Below are 19,547 nucleotides of genomic sequence, written 5' to 3' on the forward strand. Positions count from 1 at the left end.
TTCAGAAGATTCCACCAGTATGAGCTGCTCTCTCTGTCCCCCCACCAAACCTTGATTCCAACACTCAGCACCCAGTTGTGGGTAGTTATTAGTGTAGGGTCTGCCTCCCACCCACATGACCAGCAATTTGAGGGCACAGGCTGGGTCTGGCACGGAGTGGGTGCTCAAAACATGTTTCTTAAATGGACAACTGACTGTCGGCCCCTAGCCCCAAGCCCCTGGCTTTTAGCCCCTGTGGCCTCCACACAGGCGGGCTCCTTGGGCTCCCCTGGGCCTCTGTGTGGCGAGAGAGGGGCTAAGCAACCTGACCTTGCCTGCCTGACCTCTGCCCCCTCAGGCCTGGGAAGGGGGTTGGCTTGGGCTAAAGACACTGCCCCTCTGGGCAGGCCTCAAGGTACTGTCACCCGTCCCTCAGGCAGGGCCTGTGGGTAGCTCCAGACACCCCTGCCTTTATCCTTGGGCTCTGAGGCATCCTCAGGCCTGGTGGGGTGGTCCACTGGGTCCCTTCAAATGGTCCTCTTTGACCTCAGGGCTTCAGTGACTCCTGCACAGCTCTGGAAACAGTTCTGGAAAGCCTGGGTGAAATCCAGTAGCTTTCCGTGATGGTCTCTGAGGATCCCGGGCCACCAAAGAGGCCCCTCACTGGGACACACCAGGGGAGAGCCCGAAGGCTCTGGCCGACTGCCTGAGCCTCCTCCCTTCCTCCCACTGCCCCCTGGCCAGACCCAGGTCCTCAGCTACTTCTCAGGCCGCCAGAAATGCCCTTAAGTGGGGAGGGGGCTGCCTGGAGTGCTTCGAACTGGAATTGTGAGGTCAAAAGACAGAAGGAAGCATCCACTTCCCCTCTCTACCAGTCCTCACCTCTCAGACACTACCCCAACCCCTCTCCACACGTTCCAACAGCCCAGAGCTGGAAGCGCCGGGAGGGAGGGGGTTTGCCCACTATGGGCTATCTCAGAGAAGTATCCTGTCTCAGGCCAAGACTGGAAGGAATCCTAACCCCAGAGAAATCCCAAACCTGGAGCGCAGAAAGAGAAAGGACACTTTAAGGAGATCAGTTTAGTGGTTCCTATACCTGAAGTCCCAGTGCATCTCCCTCATTTTACTGGGGATCCCTGCTGGCAACCAAATGACCCTCGGGGTCCCAGCCCACCCAAAGCTCCAGGCCCTGCTGGGAAAGCAAGGGGTGGTGCCGAGGGTGTCCACTTCCCACCCACTCCGCCCCGGACTCCGGGGTCCGGGGCGCTTGAGGGGCCCCTAGCAGCTCTGACCTTGTGACGGAATTCTCGGGCCACCTTCCGGTCCATGGCTGAGCCAGATAGAACCGCTTGCTACACAACTAGCTCCTTCGGGCGCCGGTGCTTGGTTGCCCCGGGCCGGCAGAGGCGGAGACCCTGATAGGCGGAGCCTGGGAGGGAGGGGGCGGGACTTGGGACGGGCGGGGCGGGGCGGGGCCGCGGGGAGGCGGGAGGCCCATGTCCTGAATCGCGTCGTCTCTCACTGACGCCCTGGAGCAAACGGGCTGGAGTGTGTGTCAGTAATGGTGGCACCAGTGGTTGGACCTGAGGCTGGCGCTGCTCTTGGAATGGCTCCCAAACACACGCAGTTGAGGGAAAGGATCTCAGGAAACTGTCTGTCACCCTCTTTCAGGCATCTCACCTTCAGTGTGCATTCCTCTGTGGGTTTTTCCCACTTGGAAGACATCTTCTCTTTGTGAATTCCTTGGTGAACCAGTGGGTGGGAGTGCCCCTTCTTAACTGACTTCCCCTCCCACGTTCCCTAGCTCCCCTCCAATCACACACGCACACACACACACACACACACTGAAGCATAGAAGGGCCTGGCAATGACATCCTGATTTACAGCTGACCTTTACCCAGGGCCCAGGCCCCATCTGGTTCATTTGATTCAATTCAACCAAAGTTTGCTCGACTCCTAGGTCTAGGGCTGGGGTGCAAAGATAATGATGAACCAACCCTGGGACAGACTGAGAGGAAAGAGGGGGCCAGGAGAGGGGTGATAAAAACAGACGTGAATGGAAAGAGTGGGCACTTTTAATTATGGGGCTTGTTCTTGGATTTAACTCAGGGTCAGGGCCTGCCCTGTTTGCACCATGTCAAGGGACAGGGGACAGGAGGTGGACAGCAGCCCAAATCAGTGAACAACTGTAACTTCAGAGGCACCTAAAGACCCCCTCCTTTGCAGCCTACCACCAATAGCTGAAGTTTTGTCAGCAGACTATTTTTATTTGGGCTAAATTATTGCCTAGTTTAAGATATAAATCCTTCCTGGAGAAGAACCTTAAAATATCATCCATGTTCTCCCCTTCATATTAACTAGCTAAGGTCAGAGATAAAAGAATTGTGAGATTTTCAGAGGCCCAGGAAAGACACACAAAATATATTCCCCTCCAACTTGCCTTGTTGATTTTCTGCATTTCGTAACTATGTCATATGGCTGTTTATTTCATATATAGAATCCAGGCCGAGCAGCAAATGCCCTTATGAGGGTAATGCCATCCACTGGCACCCCAATCCTTCTTTTACATGACCACTGTCCCCTGCAGACTCTCTTCTTTAAATGCTTCCCTCTTGGTTTTAGGGATAAAACTGAGTCCTGGTTCTCCTCTCCCATTGTTACTGAGTCCAAGTTTGAACTGCTCACTGCACAACAGACCAATAAATTGCGAGACGAGTTTTTGGGGCAAGGAACAGCAACTTTTTTATTTTATTTTTTAAACATCTTTATCAGAGTATAATTGCTTTACAGTATTGTGTTAATTTCTGCTGTATAACAAAGTGAATAAGCTATATGCATACACATATCCCCATATTCCCTCCCTCTTGCACCTGCCTCCCACCCTCCCTATCCCACCCCTCTAGGTGGACACAAAGCACCAACCTGATCTCCCTGGGCTATGCAGCTGCTTCCCACTAGCTATCTGTTTTACATTTGTTAGTGTATATATGTCCATGCCACTTTCTCACTTCGTCCCAGCTTACCCTTCCCCCTCCCCAGCAACTTTATTTTTAAAGCCAGCAGACCAAGAACATGGTGGACTAGTATCCCAAAGAACCATCTTCCCCAAGTTAGAATTCAGGCTTCTTTTATACTGAAAGGGGTAGGGGTGAGGTTGCAAATTTCTTGGTGGCGGAATTCTTTGTTCTTACAGCCCTCCAGGTAGGTCTGGGTCAAAATGTTCCTATAAAGGTCCAACAAGACAAATGTTATTCTCTGTTCTGAAACTTTTTATTTCTATATGAATGGGAAAGTGTTATACCTTTAAAGGTCAGAGGCTTGAGAATGGGCTATCCTGTATATTTCAGGCAATTGGCAACATTCTTAACTTGTAGCAAAAGCAATAGAATACAAAGGTTAAAGTAAAAAAAACAGCTTCAATATGGAGTCAGATTTGTCCTTCCCTATTACATCATGAATGTTCCTTTTCAAGCTTCCTCTAAGGCAGCCCTGCCTTCACCCATTCCTTAACCAGTGTTCTTTAAGGCTCCATCCTTTGCTCTTTCCTCTTCATCTTCCCATCTAACCCTATGGCTTCAAATACCCTGTGTGGGGATTGTAGAGCCCTACATCAAGGACATAGGATAAAAACTTGAAATTAACCGAGCCCCCATAGCAATTGTTGACATGGGCTCTCCTAATCTAAACCGGACAGCCCCCCTCACCGCCGCCCCCTGCTCCCCCCTCCCCCGCTGGCCCAACTCCATATTAGGTAAAATATTCACCAGGTAGCAACCTTGTAGCACCCTGGCCAATCACCTAATGCCATCCTATGAGCAGGAATTTTCTTTGTCTTCAGGCTATAAAAGTTGACTACTAGGGCACAAAGGGGGTTGCCTCTCCCTGGTCTATCAGGAAGTTGACCTGCTGTATTTGCAGCGCCCCTCACTAACTCTGCTCTTTGCTCTCCATAAACTCACTGTTTTCTAAAATACTTTGTATTTTCTAAAATACTAAAATTCTTCTTCCAACCTGCGCACGGACCACAATAGGGATAGCTATGTGTGCTTCATTTACCACTTTATTCCCAGAACAATGTGCGGCGAGGAGTAGATGCTCAACAAATTGGTTGAATGGATGAATGAATGAATGTATCCCAAATGTATACCGCTGCCCAGGGGCCTATGAAGGCCAACACTATCGTCATTATCATCATCATCATCATCTATACGGCCTGGCATCTAGTTGGTGTTCTAGCACTTAGTTGGCCAAGTGAATGATACAAAGTTTCCCAAGGCTCTCAGGTCTACATTTCTACCATTTTAAAATTCCCCCTGGACAGAGAGGGTATCTTGTTCACAAAATTAAAGTTGTTTTGTCAAAGTATGGCCTTGATGGGAGCAATAATATGGGAATGTGAGGCACTTCTGTCACTCAGTCAACATTCCCCAAGCTGGGGCCTGAGCTAGTGCTGGACATACAGAGGATTAAGCCATGATCCATTCTCTAGAGGTGTTCAAAACTGGGGGTAGGGTGGGGACTTGGGGACTCAGGAGGCTGTAGTGGGGAGTGGTGGGAGCACAGGCTAGGACTCCACAGGCCTGAGCCCTGGTCTGCCACTGACCACGGAGTAGCATGTCCCGGGACCTTTGTAAAAGGAGTGCATAGGACCAGACTCATACCGGCATCTTGGGTCTCTGGTGTTACGGGCTTCGGAAACCCAGGTTCCAGAGCCAGGGATCTCTGAGGAGCAAGGGATGTTGGAAGTTGCACAGACTGCCTCCTTGCTCCCCCAAAGGACTTAGGGCTGAGTGATCTGAATCCAGCCTCCCCTGGGGAGGTGCAGCCTAACGCCAAGAAGGGCAAAGGCGGGGCCACGGCCAGGCGCCTTAATTATGGTAATGAGCTGGGCAGTCCTGTCACTCTAGCTCAGGGCGGAGCCAAGAGCCTGGGAGGCGGGGCGAAGGGAAGCCCAGGGCAAGAGAGCGAGAGGGACGGCGGCCTCCTACGAGTAGGTGTTACCCTGCCTTCGCGGGAGAGGCACTCGGGACCCTGGCCGTTCGCTCAGGCTTCCTAGTCCCCGCGTGCCCCTATGGGGGCCCCGGCGCCCGCGTTCTGCCTGCTAGTCGCTTGCGTCTGGCTGCCCCGGAGTGAGCCGGCAGGGGAGTCCCTGCCGCTACAGTCTCTCGGTGAGATGGGTGTGGACTAGGGGACCCCAGGGGGCTGGGGGAACGTTTAGGGGGACGGGCCTGAGCAAGTTGGAGAGAGGCAGGAAAGAAAGAAGGTTTGAGGGAGGGCAGGGGGACAGCCAGGGAGTGGGTCGGGGGAGAGGGACCGCAGAAGGAAAGAAAGGTCAGCCACAACCAGGGGAATGGCTCTCAAGCTGGGCAGGGTGGAAGAGACCCAAGTGGGGGGAAGCAGAGAGAACTGGGGCACAGAGAGTGGGAAGGAGGAGGGAGACCCTTGTTGGAGAAGAGTCGCCAGGGAGGGGGAGAAAGGATTTGAGAAGGCTGCAGGGAGAGAGAATGGGGTGTGAGAGAGGCTTCCTAGCAGGTGGGGAGCGGGTGGTGGGAGGTATCGCTTGAGTGGAGAGTAATCCCCCTCCCCAGCCGCAGCACCCACACCCTGGGGCAATGCAGAGCTGCAGCCTGAGCCAGCCCAGGATCCCAGGTGAGTAGGCAAGAGCTTGTGCTGCCCCACTCACTGGTTCCATCTTTATTCCTGGCGTGGGCGACCCCAGGGGTTAGCACAGAGGGTGGGATGGGCCTGGGGGTGGTGGGGAGGCATGGCCCACTCCTATCCCCTCACCCATGCCAGGCTTGTTTCTCATCTAGCCACAGCCATCAGGAGGCGATCCTTGCCATAGGGGATACTACAACAGTGATGGGAGGCCAGGTAAGGGGAGGCCTGGGGAAGGGAGGCTTCACTGGGCAGGGGCTTATTTCTCTCTGGGTTTGAGGCTGGCAGGGAGCTCTGTAGGTTGCAGGAAGGGTGTCTTTGCAGTTATTCAGAGGGAACAAACAAGATTCCTAGAATGTGTTTGAAGTATGCAAATTTATAGGATGCCTCTACTCCCACTTTCCTAATCTCTTGGGGCCCTGTAGCCAGTTTATCTATTTATTTATTTAAAAATTGTTTTTTACGGGAGGAGGGCACAAAGGTGCTATCAGGAGACAGCTGAGCTCTTTCCTTCCCTTGGTGAAAGTAGGAAGGTGAGAGTTTGGGAGAGTGTAGTCTCTTTTCCCTGCCTGGTCTAAACCCTGTCAGAGGCCCTTCTTTATCCCTGAGCAGTGCCCCAGGAGTGCTGCCTTGAGAGGAGAGACAAAAACCGGGCCACCTGGTGAGGTTTGCAAGGAAGGGTTGGTTGAGAAACAGATCCCTGACTGCCATCCTCTGAGTCTTGACCATTCACTGTTGCCTACCCTCCCCAGCTCCTCCGTGCGTTAGGGAGAGGTGGTGCTTTGTTCTCTCTCTTTGCCAAACTTCTTCGGTCTCTGGATCAGGGGACTCAATTTTTCTTTCTAATCCTGGCCTGCATTTGTCTCCTTTCTACAACCACGGACACGTTACAAATTCAGCCCACCCGAAGCCAGGTCCCCCAGAGAATCTCGAGCCTCAGTTCACGCACCCTGGCTCTGGGGATCAGCTGTGGGGAGCTCCTTGTGCCAGTAGGATGGGAGCATCATTTATAAAAGAAAACAGTGTGTCCCAAATACCTGCCCTTTGGAAATAGATATGAAGACCCCAAGGTAGGAGGGGGCATACTTCTTTTCTTTTCTTTTCTTTTTTAAGTGAAGTATAGTTGATTTACAATGTTGTGTTAATTTCTGCTGTACAGCAAAGAGACTCAGTTATACATATGTATACATTCTTTTTTGTATTCTTTTCCATTATGGTTTATCTCAGGATGTTGAGTATAGTTCCCTGTCCTACACAGTAGGACCTTGTTATCTATTCTGTATCTAATAGTTTGCATCTACTAAGGGCATGCTTATTTTCTAATGTCTGGATTATATGGGTTTTTTTTTCTCTTTTGCCCATTTCCTCAAACCCCAAGTTTTAGAATCACAGTCAGGTACAGTTTGAATTGAAAGATAATGTCATCACTCTTTTTATTTATTTTTATTTTATTTAAAAAATTTTTTATCATTCTTTTTATAGATGGGGAAATTGAGGTAGGTGAATGATTTGCCGGGGCCCTCAGGGCACAGCAGAGCAAGGTCTCCGGATGGAGCCAGCCTGTTCCCCCGTATCATGAATGCCCGTCCAGACCCCAGGAATCCCTGTATTTTAGTGGGGTAACGATCCTTCCCCAAGCATCTCATTCCCCTAGTGGGCTTCTTTCCTTGCTGGATTCCAGGGTAGGCCTCCCCTTCTTTTCCTTGGGGAAGCATCTAGACCAACCTACTGGCAACCCCAGTAGGTTTCTCACGTTACTCCTTAGAGCAAACAAGGGGTTAGAATGGCCCTCCTTTAACGCTGCTGGAGTGGGGGGAGGGTGGGGAGGAATGAGGCTACTAGTTAGTAAGTGAACCTGGGGATCCTTTGAGGGCTTCTGCCTGGAGTGCCCTCTTCAGTGAGGGAGGGGGGTCTCAGACCGGTAGACCACCACCCTTCATTTCAGTGCTGCCTCACTCTATAGAGCTCAGCCATTCTCCAGAGAATTGATGGTATGGACCAGGAGTCCGTGAACTTGGATGGGGGAAAAATGCATTTGTTCCTCGATGGAACTGAAATTTAGCCTTCCCTTTAATTATTACTAGAGGCTACAGACCACAGCATAATAGCAGTGTCTGTGACTGTCACCGGTAGAAATCACAGATATTTTCCTATCGCCTTGCAATCATTGCTGCTACCTCCAGATCTCATTTATGGCTCACTGCCCCCAGATTCTGGCAGTGATACGGCCTGCTGCTTGGTCTTGTGATTTAACGTATTAATAAAGAAGCACAAATATTACTGTCACCTAGTTTTATAAAATATTTGATAATGCATTGCAATATGTTTGATTTCCTTTGTAATCTCATGTCTTATATTATGTATTTAGAAACATTTATTCCAAGAAGGGGCCTGTAAGCCTCACTGGATTGTCAGAGGGGTTCATTGCATAAAAATGATTAAGAACTCCTGATATATACTGAAGATGAATCATTTGGACAGGATTTAAAATTCTTCTCCAGAAAATGGCCTCGACTTTTTGCAGCACAGGCTGTCTTACCCTCACAAGGCCGATCTCAGGGGCCACATCTGGGGGAGAGGGGGGCGAGGAGGGGAGGGGCACAGGGACCAAGTTGAATTAAGCTCTGCAGGCCTGGGGGATGTTGGTGATGAGCCTTTCCCCGGCTGCTCTCTTCCATTGCCAGTGGTCTTTGAGGCCCTGTGAGACCGACTACTACCAGGGTGGGAAGCCTGGCTCCTTGGGCTCAGCCTGGATCTACAGAGTAAGGAGAGCTGGGAGGACCCAGGAACCAGGGAGTGAGAACACTGATACCTGGTCGAGGAGGGCCAGTGACCTCCGAGGGGGTCAGCAGGACAGTGAAGGGGGGAGGGGGTGGGTGCCTGCAGGAGGTGCAAAGAGCTGGGGTTGGGCTCCAGGGATCAGTTGCTCTGCATACTTCCTGTGCTCCAAGTCCTTTGCTAGAGGCTGGGGATTCAACCTGGGGATGCAGAGGTGACAGTGAGGGAGAAAACATGTGAGACAAGCACCCTCAGTGTGGTTTGTGCCTCACTGGCCCTGTGAGCAAGAACACGTGCTCCCGTTCACCATCCCTGGGCTGGACCGGGCACCCAGTCCGGGAAGTTGTACAAATGAGGGGGCTGAGGTCCTGAGAGGGAGGAGCCTGCTGTGCCCAGGGTCCCAGTCCCAGGTGACGTCACGTTAGACACCTCGGGCTGGAGTCCTGAGAGGGTGGCTAGCCGTGTGGTGACTGAACACGTGATGTTCGGGCAGTCCTGATTTCAGATGCTTTGTATCTCTGGAGACCGTGCATTGGGGCTTCTGGTCTGGGATATAGGGTCTCACAGGGCTTTGCCTGTGTCCTCGGATGTGTGCTATCAGGGAGAGTCCTGACTCAGAGCTGAGTTCTGAGGACAGCCGGTGGTGATGTGTGAGGCACTGTGTTTGCTGTTAGAAGAGTCCAAAATGTTAGGTGGGGGGACGGGGGGATGCCCCCCTGCCCCGGGGTGAGGGGCTGCCTTTGTTTCTTAGCTCTGCCCCATGTGGTTTCTGTGGTGAGGAGGTGTCGTGTTTGTTCTCCAGACAAGGGGGTTTTGTTCCAGGCTGTGGAGGACACAGAGGTTTACTAGGGAGGGAAGGTGCTGGGGGGGGTGGGCAGGGAACGACACACTGGAGCATGGAGGGCAGCGGGTGTGTTCAGGCTACAGGCCTCCCCAGCCTGCCACCACGACGCCACTTGGGAGGGTGTAAACCAGGCCTCCTTCCTCCGGACCTAGGGCAGGCCTGAAAATCCTGCCTTGCAGACCTCTCAGAGGGGGGTCTGGGGAAGTGGGGTGACTGAGGTACCTAGCGGCAAAGGGCCTGCCTCCCTCCAGCTGAGGGGCAGGAAGGGCTGTGACCGCCGGGAAGGCTGCGCTCCCTGAGGTCAGCCCTTGACTGCGTTCTCTTCGTCTCCTGTCTTTAAAAGGAGGCTGAAGCCCTGGACTCCTTGGCCATGTCTTCCTGGGAAAGGCGACTCCATCGCGCCAAATGTGCACCGTCTTGTAAGTGGCCCCTCCCTGTGGCCCGTGGGAGGCCCTGGCCTGCAGAAAGCCCTGTGAGCGCAGGCCCAGGCTCCTCTCGGGGCCTCCTGGGACCTCTTTTCCCTGCATGGGGTGTCTTTCCACCGTCCCCAGCCCCAGCCTCCAGCTCCACTCTGCTTTCTCCTTCCTGGCTGAGGAAGTATCCTGTCCTGATGACCATGGCTCTGCGTCTGTCTGCCTCACACTGTCTGACTCCAGAGAGACCGAGCTTCTTGTTTAGAGGTTGTTTTTCCCTCTCTACGTCACCCTGTGTCTGTAGCCTCTTTCTACTTTCTGTGGCCTCTCCCCTTGCCCTGTCCTATGCCCATGGCCTCTCCCTTCGCCTGTCCTGTGTCCATGGCCTCTCCCCTCATCTGGCCTCTGTCTGTGGCCCCTCTTCTCACATCATGGCTCCTTCCTTCACTACACTCTGCTTTGTCCTCTCATCCTCTGTGGCCTTCCCTTCCGCTACATTCCACATGTGCGGCCCCTCCCCTTCCCTTGGTTTACGCCCTGGACTCTTTCCTGGAGCTTATGGGACAGCGAGGAAGAGCAGTACATGAAGATCTCTGGGCAGTCTCCCTGCTCACCCCACATGCTGCATGTTCGTAGTTCTGCCTGCCTTGCCTGGTGGCCAAGAACTTTTAGCTTAGGAAGCTGAAGGCCTAGGTGGGGCTGGCCTGGGGGCCACTTGGTACATACGGAAGGCAGGTACTCTGAGACCCCACCCCACAGCCTGCTAGGGATGGGGCGGGGCAGCCATCTGAGGTGCCCTACTCCTGCCACCATTAAAGCTAGCTACTGAGGAAAGCTGGGGCTACCTGTGATGGGGATTTGAGTTCCGTGTAGCTCTGGGAGGGCTGGGGCCTGGGGTCCCAGCCTGAGGGAGGTGCTGCCTCGATGGGCTCTGCCAATCTTGGCTCGACGGGAAGGTGCCTTCTGTCTCCCTTGCAGACTTGTTCTCCTGCTTCAACGGGGGTGAGTGTGTGCACCCGGCCTTCTGTGACTGCAGACGCTTCAATGCCACTGGGCCGCGCTGCCAGATGGGTGGGTCTGGGCTCCATCCCACCTCCGAGAGGGGCAATGGGTACAGGGGAATCTGCGGGCCTGAGACGTGGGGTTCTGGGCTGGACGGGAGAGGGGGTGGCCCCGCCAGGGCTGGAACCCACCGGCCTCTGGATCGGTGCCGACTGCAGCTATACAGACAGCTTCTTTTTTCTCTGGCTCAGTGTACAATGTCGGCCCTGAGCGGGACAGCATCTGCCGGGCGTGGGGACAGCATCACGTGGAGACATTTGATGGCCTCTACTACTACCTGTCTGGGAAGGGCAGCTACACCCTGGTGGGGCGCCATGAACCCGAGGGGCAGACCTTCTCAGTCCAGGTGAGGCGTTCCCTGCCCTGCCTGTCTAGGAAGGTTCCGCTAGGCCCTGAAGGCTGGGCTGGCTTGGGATCTACTTGTCATGGTTAGAGAGGCTGGCACCTTCTTTTCCCCTCCCAGCTCCCGCCCAGGGCATCTGCATCTGGAGTGAGCTGAGGGCTCCACGGTTCTCACTCACCCACCCATTACTGGTTGCCCCTGGCCATTCATTCACTTAGTCTCTCACTCACCAAGTATTTATTAAGTGCGTAATTATACTCTTTTCCTGCCACAAGGCCTGTTGCTGGCTCTGTGAACAAAGACACAGATGTGGTCTCTGTCCTTATGGAACTTATAGTCTAATGGGGAAAACAGACATCAAGTCAAATGAATCATTTCAAGTGCAACTGAGTGCAATAGAGAAGTTCCAAATGCTAGAAGAGCATGTGACGGAAAACCTAACCTTGCTTATTGGGAAGGATGGTGATCAGGGAGGGCTTCCTGGAGGAAGTGATATTTAAGTTGGGATTTGAAGAATGAATTAGAGCTAGCCAAGTGAAGGGGTCGGGGTGGGGGCAGATGTGAGAACATTCTAGGCCAACGGAACATTGGGTGCTACAGACCTTAGATAAGAAAGAGCATGGTGCCACAGAGGAAATGGTAGAGGTCCTGGATGACTCACTTTAGGGTGATCTCTTCTAAGAAGCCTTTCTGCATGCTCTGACCTCCTAAGTGGGCTCAGGGGCTCCTTTCTGCGGAACCAAAGTTCTGCATCATTACCCTGTCATTGTGTTTCTCTTACAAAGGTCTGTTTCTGGTCCTACTCTCCAGATATAAGCTTTCTAGGCAGGAAGTATGTCTTTTCAACTGCTGTTCCCAGTACCTGGATTAATGCTCAGTAAAAGTTGTCTGGTATATGAACACGTGTGAGACTCACTGTCGGGCAGACCTGATTTTCACGTTCACCCTGTGTGTCAAGTGGGCAGTCACCTTCGGGCACAGCTCTCTACCTGGAGGAGAGTCTACGTGGGGAGCCAGCTCTGCTGGAGGGCACCTTGGCCAGTGCGGAGTTAAGGCCAAGGGGTTGGGAGATAGGGGAGATCCCGGTGCTCAGTGTCATTCCTCTGCCAGCTGGGTGTGCCCCTTCCGTCTCAGGCATAGACCTGCCAAGAGGCTGCCTGGGGGCTGTGCCCTGGATGCACTGGGAGCCCTGACCAACTCTCCCCGCTTTGCCTTGGGGTATCATGGATATCACACATCATGACTGTGTCATTTCGTGCTGGATATGTCACAATTACTTAGACCAATGGGATGCCACCCATTCATGCGTTATGAAATGAACTTAACGAGTCATAACCAGCCTAAAAAGAAAAAAGAAAGAAAGAAAAAAGAGACTATAAATAGAAAATATCATAAGGATCCATTACACATTAATAGTGGTAATATTATTTTGTAAAACTTTTGTTTTATTTATATGTGTATATATTTCTCACTATGGGTCATGGTCACAAAAGTTTGAAAAATATTTAGACTATGGAATGGCTTTCACAGGTCCCACTTTTAGTTGAAATGGCTCCAGGCTGCTTAACCACATTTAATGATAATCTAGTGGAAGGTTTGTTTGTTTGTTTGTTTATTTATTTATGGCTGCATTGGGTCTTCGTTGCTGTGCGCAGGCTTTCTCTACTTGCAGCGAGCGGGGGCTACTCTTCATTGCGGTGCGCGGGCTTCTCATTGCAGTGGCTTCTCTTGTTGCAGAGCACAGACTCTAGGTGTGCGGGCTTCAGTAGTTGTGGCACGCAGGCTCAGTAGTTGTGGCTCGTGAACTCTAGAGCACAGGTTCAGTAGCTGTGGGGCATGGGCTTAGTTGCTCCGCAGCATGTGGCATCTTCCCGGGCCAGGGCTCGAACCCTTGTCCCCTGCACTGACAGGTGGATTCTGAACCACTGCATCACCAGGGAAGCCCCTAGTGGAAGGTTTGCTCACTCATGGGATGGGTTTCCACATTTGGCAGATTGACATTTTCAGAGTTTTCCCTAAACTCTGGGAACCCCATCCCTCCCCTCCTTGGGTCCTATGACCTTGGATGTATAGGTTCTGTCTGAGCAGGGGGCAGAGGAGACATGTATGTGACAGGCAGCACAGGAGTGACATGTGTGCCTGTGTGTGCAGGGGAGGGCTAGGCTGTATCTGCCAGGGTTGTGGTAGGAGTGTGTGTTTATAGTGTGTGCTTTGAGAGTGCCCTGTGATATACATATGAGATGTGTGTGTGTGTGGTTTGTATGAGTGTGAGATGGTGTGAGCGTGTAACTGGGCTTTCAATCCAATGGGATAACCTGGGATGGATAAACAGAAAAGTCTGGAAATAGGAAGACAGCACACTTGGATTAGAATCCTGGCTGTGTGTGTCCCTTCACCTCTCTGAGCACCAGTTGCCTCCTCTCTGAAATGCAGATGATGAGAGCTCTGACCTTCCTGTGGTATTGTGGGGACTGGGAGAGATCACAGAGGAAATGAGCTTGGCACGCAGCAGGCAGGCTGTTGGCATTAATGGAAGCTCAACAGGGTGCCCCTGGGCCCACAACCGAAGCTCGGGGCCAGGTGTATGGCAGGAACCTGCACACTGGCCTCCGAACCGCCCCTTCTCCCCCACCAGGTGCACAACGACCCGCAGTGTGGCTCTTTCCCCTACACCTGCTCCAGGTCTGTCAGCCTCTTCTTAGCGGGTGAGCAGGAGATCCATCTGGCCAAGGAGGTCACCCATGGAGGCATAAGGTAACTGTAACATCTTCTGCCCTGAGCTCCCCTACTCCCTGGCATGGGTGGTGGTGGATGGGTAAGCATCTTCCCTTCTCAAGCCTCAAGGAAATTGTTTTCAGGGGGCAAACAGCAGCACACCAGGGCAGAAGCGTACTGGCAGGCCAGCTGGGTTTCTAGTCAGCTGGGTTTACAGAAAGAGTCCCTCACAATTTTCTGGAACTGTCAGGATTTCTAGACAGTGGGTTTTCAGGCAAATAGCAGAGTTTCCAGGTAGCTGAGAATTTACCACTATAAGCATGCTTAATTTTCTTTTCTTTCACAAGTTGAAGGAAATCTTCCTGAGTGTATCATACATAGTTGAAGCATCCTCAGAGCAGATTCTGAGCACACTTTCAGCCTTTTCTGATGGCCTGGGCTCATTTTGAATGTCACTTACCTTGTTGGGACATCAGGGATGCCTGAGGGACCACTCGAGGGGTGAAGTCCCAGCTTCCTACACCAAAAGGCCCCAGACTGTGGTCCTTCCTGAAATCTTTCTTGCATTTCTTCTTCACTGGCCTTTCCTTCCCTTGCTGTCCACTGCCACTTCATGTTGTCAGGGGGACCTTCCTGCACTGACCCTTCTCCCCTTTTTTATTTACTGCTTCAGACCTGGACACTGGGTAACCAAGCTTTCTGGGGCTGAGTGTAGAAGTGAAGGCCCAGGGGTTTCTCCTATGAAAGAAGCATTGGTACATGGATCTTTTGGTACCAGCTTTGGCTGGTTAGACACTTCATTTGTCTTCCTCCTAATTTCCAGCCGGGTGAAAGTTGCCAAATTCCAGATTGGCTAGGCGAGCCTGTGCCGGGAAAATGGTGAAGGTGTCAAGATTGCTGTAGCCCTGCATCTTTTCTTTCATTCCCTGTTTGTCTTCTCTCTTGCCTTTTTCTTTTTCTCTTCCTACTCCTTTCTTGCTCCCCACCAAAAATATAAGCAAAATAGATATCTGTTTATACCACCTCTCCTGTCTAGGAGAAAGGAACTGGCAAATTCAGTCACTCTAAGATTTATCCCTGCCAGGGAAATTGCAATTTTATTTTATTTTATTTTTCACTTTACTAACTGCACTTTGTTTATTGAAGCACTGTCAATAAAAGATACATCAATAATTTTGGTATAAAAAGCCACCACTATTAGTGCTCAGAATCCCATGATTGCCCTCACTGTGATTCCAGATAGCAAGGGAAATTGCAATTTTATTTTATTTAAAATATATATATATATTTATTTATTTTGCCTGCACTGGATCTTAGTTGCGGCACGCAGGATCTTCGTTGCGGCATGTTTTAGTTGCAGCATGCATGTGGGATCTAGTTCCCTGACCAGGGATCAAACCTGGGCCCCCTGCATTGGGAGCATGGAGTCTTACCCACTGGACCACCAGGGAAGTCCCAGAAGATTGCAATTTTAAAAAGCAACTTTAAAACTCTGAAAACAAAAGAACCCCTTTCTGATGGTGGATTTCCAGGCACCCAAGAAGTCAGGGGCAGGGAAGATAAGGACCTCACACCCTGTGGTACCAGTGGCTGTGGGGTGAGGCAGGTCCTGTGTACGTGGTGGGTCCTTCAGGTGGGGGATGGTGGGTCCTCTGGTGAAGGGACTGGGCTCATGGAGGTGGTGTGGATTCCCTGAAGCTCTGGCTTTGCCCTGCAGGGTCCAGCTGCCCCATGTGATGGGGAGCATGCGCCTGCAGCGGCTTGCTGGCTATATCCTCGTGTGGCATCAGTCGGCCTTCACGCTGGCCTGGGATGGCACCTCGGCTGTCTACATTAAAATGAGCCCAGAGCTTCTGGGCTGGACCCATGGGCTGTGTGGGAACAACAACGCCGACCCCCAGGACGACCTGGTGACCAGCTATGGTGAGGTGCAGGGCAGGTGGCCTCCAAGGGATTTTGGTGGGGATGGAGGATAGGTCAGGCTGGAAGGGGTGGAAAGGGACTTGAGACCGAACCCTGGGGTCATGGCACTAAAGACCCATTGGGAGGCCAGGGGCCCCTTCCAAGTGTGTGGCCTCAGGCATCTTCTAACCTCTCTGGACCTCAGTTTCCTCATCTGTAAAACAGCCATGATGAGAATGTCTACTAGGGTTGTGTGAGGCTCTAATGGGCACTTTGCTAGGTGGCACTGACCCTGCAAGGTGAGTGGGGGATGGAGGGGGCTGGGGTGACAGCAAGGCACAGAGGGATAGAGGGAGCCCGGAAGAGAAAGGCTCCAGCGGGAGTGGCAAGAAGTTAAAGTGGGGCTTCCCTGGTGGCGCAGTGGTTGAGAGTCCGCCTGCCGATGCAGGGGACACGGGTTCGTGCCCCGGTCCGGGAGGATCCCACATGCCGCGGAGCGGCTGGACCCGTGAGCCATGGCCGCTGAGCCTGCGCGTCCGGAGCCTGTGCTCCGCAACGGGAGAGGCCACAACAGTGAGAGGCCCGCGTACCGGAAAAAAAAAAAAAGAAGTTAAAGTGAAGGGTTCAGGCAACATCATGGTGACTCTGGCCAGAAAGGAAGTGACACCTTTGAGCAGCCACGACACACTGAACACTTTACCCACATGGTCTCATATAGTCCTTGCAGTCAGTTCACAAGGGGACCCTTTGCCCTGTTTCACATGTGGGGAAACTCGGGCTCAGAGCGGTACGCGAGCTTGTTCAGGCTCACACGTTCATTCTCTTTCGATTGCATGGTGTTGCCTTCCAGAGTTTAGAGCAGCAGGGATCTACTCCAGGGAACTCACAGGGTCTTGAGCATTCTTGACTATTCTTACCACACGGATTTTTCAGGAGAACGGCTCCGTAGGGAAATGCAGGTTGGGATGGGAGCTCGAGGCTGGGTTCTACAGCTCCTTGCCTTCCTCTTGGCATCTCTTGGGCTCCATCTGCCTCCCCTCGGGCTCCCCACCTGTGGTCATGCTAGTTCTCCCCTACAGGGAAGCTGACGGAAGATGTGGCTGAATTTGTGCACAGCTGGCAGGAGCGGGCCCCCAACCAGCCCCCAGGGCCCACGACCTCCTCCCTGCCTCGCCCTCCGTGCCTGCAGCAGAGCCTGGGAACCATGCAGGTCTGGATCCTGGGGAGAGCCCCCCACTCCAGCCTCTACCCCCACCCTAGTGTCTGGCTTAGGTTGGTTTCCTTCTGCTTCTTGGGAAGTCATTGGCTGCAGGGGCCCAGGGTTGTTGGTGCCCATGCCCCTTCTGTCTGCTCTCTACCCGGCCCTTTCTCTCCCTCGGGCTCAAGTTGGGGTGCTGTATGGGACTGGCAAAGTCAGAGGGCTTTACCTGGCCCTGCCAGCCCCCAGCTCTGGCTCCTGGCCCTTGCCCCAGGGTGTGTATGACCGCTGTGAGACACTGCTGCGGCCCCCCTTTGATGCCTGCCATGCCTATGTCAGCCCTCTGCCCTTCACGGCCAGCTGTACCAGCGATCTCTGCCAGTGAGTGGGGAGCCGGGGGGGCGGGGGGTATTGGGTTGAAGGGAGACCTCTCCCAGTCTGGGGTGGGAGTTCATCAGGTGGGCCACTGAGCTTGATGATCCCAGACCCTAACAGATATGCTTTCCAAAGCTCTGATACTCTTATCTGCATAGGACAGACCTTCCCCATTCAGCTGAGGCCCAGAAATGGGGCCTGACCCGCTCAGGGTCACGTAAGTCAGGGGCAATGTTGAGACTAGAGCCCAGGTTTCCTGCCTCCAGCTTAGGGGTCTGTATACCTAGCTGCCTTCCCTGGCTCCCTTTCCCAGCTGCGTGGCGAGGAAGGGTGCCCTGAGCCCTGGCGGTCTCTATCGGGTGCTGGCGGGCTGGCTACAGGGTGGATCTCACTCCAGTGTGACCCTCGGTTTCCCTGCACAGATCAGCGGGTGATGAAGCCACCTGGTGCCGGGCGCTGGCAGAGTATGCCCGGGCATGTGCCCAGGCAGGTCAGCCCCTACAGGGGTGGAGGAACCAGCTCCGGCCATGCGGTAGGTGCAGCCTGGTGTTGGGCAGGGAGGGATTCCAACAAGTTCTGTCCTGGGGCTGTGGGTGGCATTCCCAGGCCTCAGCTCAATGTCCTGTCCTGCTGAGAACCACAGTTATCAGAGCGTTAAGCCCTAAGGTTGCATCTGCATGTGATAGATGGGAAAACTGAGACTCAGAGACGGAGGGACTGGCCTGGGGCCACCGAGTGAGATGAGGGTGGCTCTCGGCATCTCCCAGGCTCTCACTAATTTCCTGGTCACCTGGTGCTCCCACTGGAACTAGGGGAAACAGGAAAATCAAAGCCCTCCCACCCCCCCTCCCCAGGGCTTGGGGTGGGTCCTGGGTGGGTCCTGGCAGAGCTGGGGCCAGAAGGGAGCTGTCAGGCCATACTGCTCCCTTCCTTGCAAGCGGTGCACTGCAAGGAGAAGGCCTTTATCTACAACGAGTGCATCGCCTGCTGCCCCGCCTCCTGCCAGCCCCGGGCATCCTGCGTGGACAGCGAGATAACCTGTGTGGATGGCTGCTACTGCCCCGACGGTATGCGAGGGGTGGTGTGGGTGCCTGGCAGCCTCTTCCTGGCCTGACACGGATGGGCATGGAGCAAGGGCTCAGAGGATGCTTGTTTGCAGAATGAATGAAGGAACGAGCAATAAGTGAATAAATGAATGAATGGATGGCTTAAGGGAGGTGAGGGCAGGGGCAGAACTGTGGCTCTTGAGAGGTTCATCAGGGTGTTTAATTTCATTGGGACTGAGCTTTTTAAGGTGTGTAGATGAGGACAAGTCATTCAGTCATTCATTTATTCATTTATCACACATGAATTTGTTTAAACATTCATCCACATACTGTTTTCATGGTGTATACGTTTGCAGCACATCTATAGTGTGCAGCTCACGTGGCTAGGCTGGGGCTTAGGATAAAAAGTACAAAGATACAGTCATTGACTTTAGGGATCAAAATCAGGTTGCTGTGATAAGACACTTGCACACATAACTCTAGTCTGAGGCATAATCTGGTGAGGACCAGCTCAGCGGTTCAGACAAGAAGAGATATACGGATTCATTTCAAGAAGAGAGAATGTCAGGGAAGGCTTCCTGGAGGAGGTGGCACCTAAGCTGGTTCTAGATGCAGTGACAGGCTTTCGAGAGGTGGGGAGGAGAAGCTAGTCAGTATGCATTTTTTTGGGGGTGGGTTGTTCTCTGAGAAAGGTCTGGAAGTGGGGTTATTTGCTCAGAGGGGATTAATCATTTATGCAGGAGAAAGTTTGAAAGTGAGCTGGATGGTGAAAGAGTGTGGATGAGGTGCTGTTTTTCACAGGCCCTGGAGAGCCACGAAAGGGTTGTGAACAAGAATGGAGGTAAGTTAAGTGGGCCTTTGCTGTCACCCTAGGGCTGATCTTCGAGGATGGGGGCTGCGTGGCACCAGCTGAGTGTCCCTGTGAGTTCCACGGGACCCTGTACCCAACTGGTTCTGTGGTGAAAGAAGACTGCAACACCTGGTCTGTGTCCACTGTTGGGGAGAGGAGAAGGGGGAGGCGGTGACTTCTGGGGCTTTCCCTCAGGGCTGCCCCTCCAGGATCTGGGAGCCTGACCACATGGGAGCGCTCACTCAGCATCTCTGAGTCAGGAGATCTCATTATATCCACTCTATGGGTGGAATCTCCATCTCCCATTTTAGAGCTGGGAAAACTGAGGGCGGGGAGGAGCTCTGCGGACGCTGCAACCCTCCGACGTCTATCCTAGTCCTGGAG

The 19,547-nt window shown here is 53.0% G+C and overlaps 2 protein-coding genes across 5 annotated transcripts in view; one reads left to right on the top strand and one right to left on the bottom strand.

Annotated features, from left to right (window-relative positions):
* USH1C (USH1 protein network component harmonin) overlaps positions 1-1,374 on the bottom strand; it is a gene marked incomplete at its 3' end in the record, with an annotated part of 52,292 nt that extends 50,918 nt beyond the window's left edge. For all 4 annotated transcript variants that reach the window (XM_082660679.1, XM_082660678.1, XM_082660680.1 and 1 more), the window contains exon 1: positions 1,272-1,374. In XM_082660679.1, the coding sequence (XP_082516805.1) occupies positions 1,272-1,307 (36 nt within the window). In that variant the 5' untranslated portion in view covers positions 1,308-1,374. The remainder of the gene's footprint in view (positions 1-1,271) is intronic.
* A 3,676-nt stretch (positions 1,375-5,050) lies between these two features.
* The window catches only part of OTOG (otogelin), a gene marked incomplete at both ends in the record, with an annotated part of 85,477 nt that continues 70,980 nt past the window's right edge, over positions 5,051-19,547 (top strand). Inside the window, 13 exons of the mRNA XM_082660099.1 lie at positions 5,051-5,147; positions 5,568-5,628; positions 5,793-5,853; positions 9,603-9,678; positions 10,651-10,743; positions 10,926-11,080; positions 13,713-13,831; positions 15,510-15,715; positions 16,774-16,904; positions 17,167-17,273; positions 17,690-17,799; positions 18,206-18,334; positions 19,187-19,295. Coding sequence (XP_082516225.1) covers positions 5,051-5,147; positions 5,568-5,628; positions 5,793-5,853; positions 9,603-9,678; positions 10,651-10,743; positions 10,926-11,080; positions 13,713-13,831; positions 15,510-15,715; positions 16,774-16,904; positions 17,167-17,273; positions 17,690-17,799; positions 18,206-18,334; positions 19,187-19,295 — 1,454 coding nt within the window. The remainder of the gene's footprint in view (positions 5,148-5,567; positions 5,629-5,792; positions 5,854-9,602; positions 9,679-10,650; positions 10,744-10,925; positions 11,081-13,712; positions 13,832-15,509; positions 15,716-16,773; positions 16,905-17,166; positions 17,274-17,689; positions 17,800-18,205; positions 18,335-19,186; positions 19,296-19,547) is intronic.

The sequence above is a fragment of the Grampus griseus genome (genome assembly GCF_964374135.1).
Source record: "Grampus griseus genome assembly, chromosome: 8".
NCBI classification, from domain to species: domain Eukaryota; kingdom Metazoa; phylum Chordata; class Mammalia; order Artiodactyla; family Delphinidae; genus Grampus; species Grampus griseus.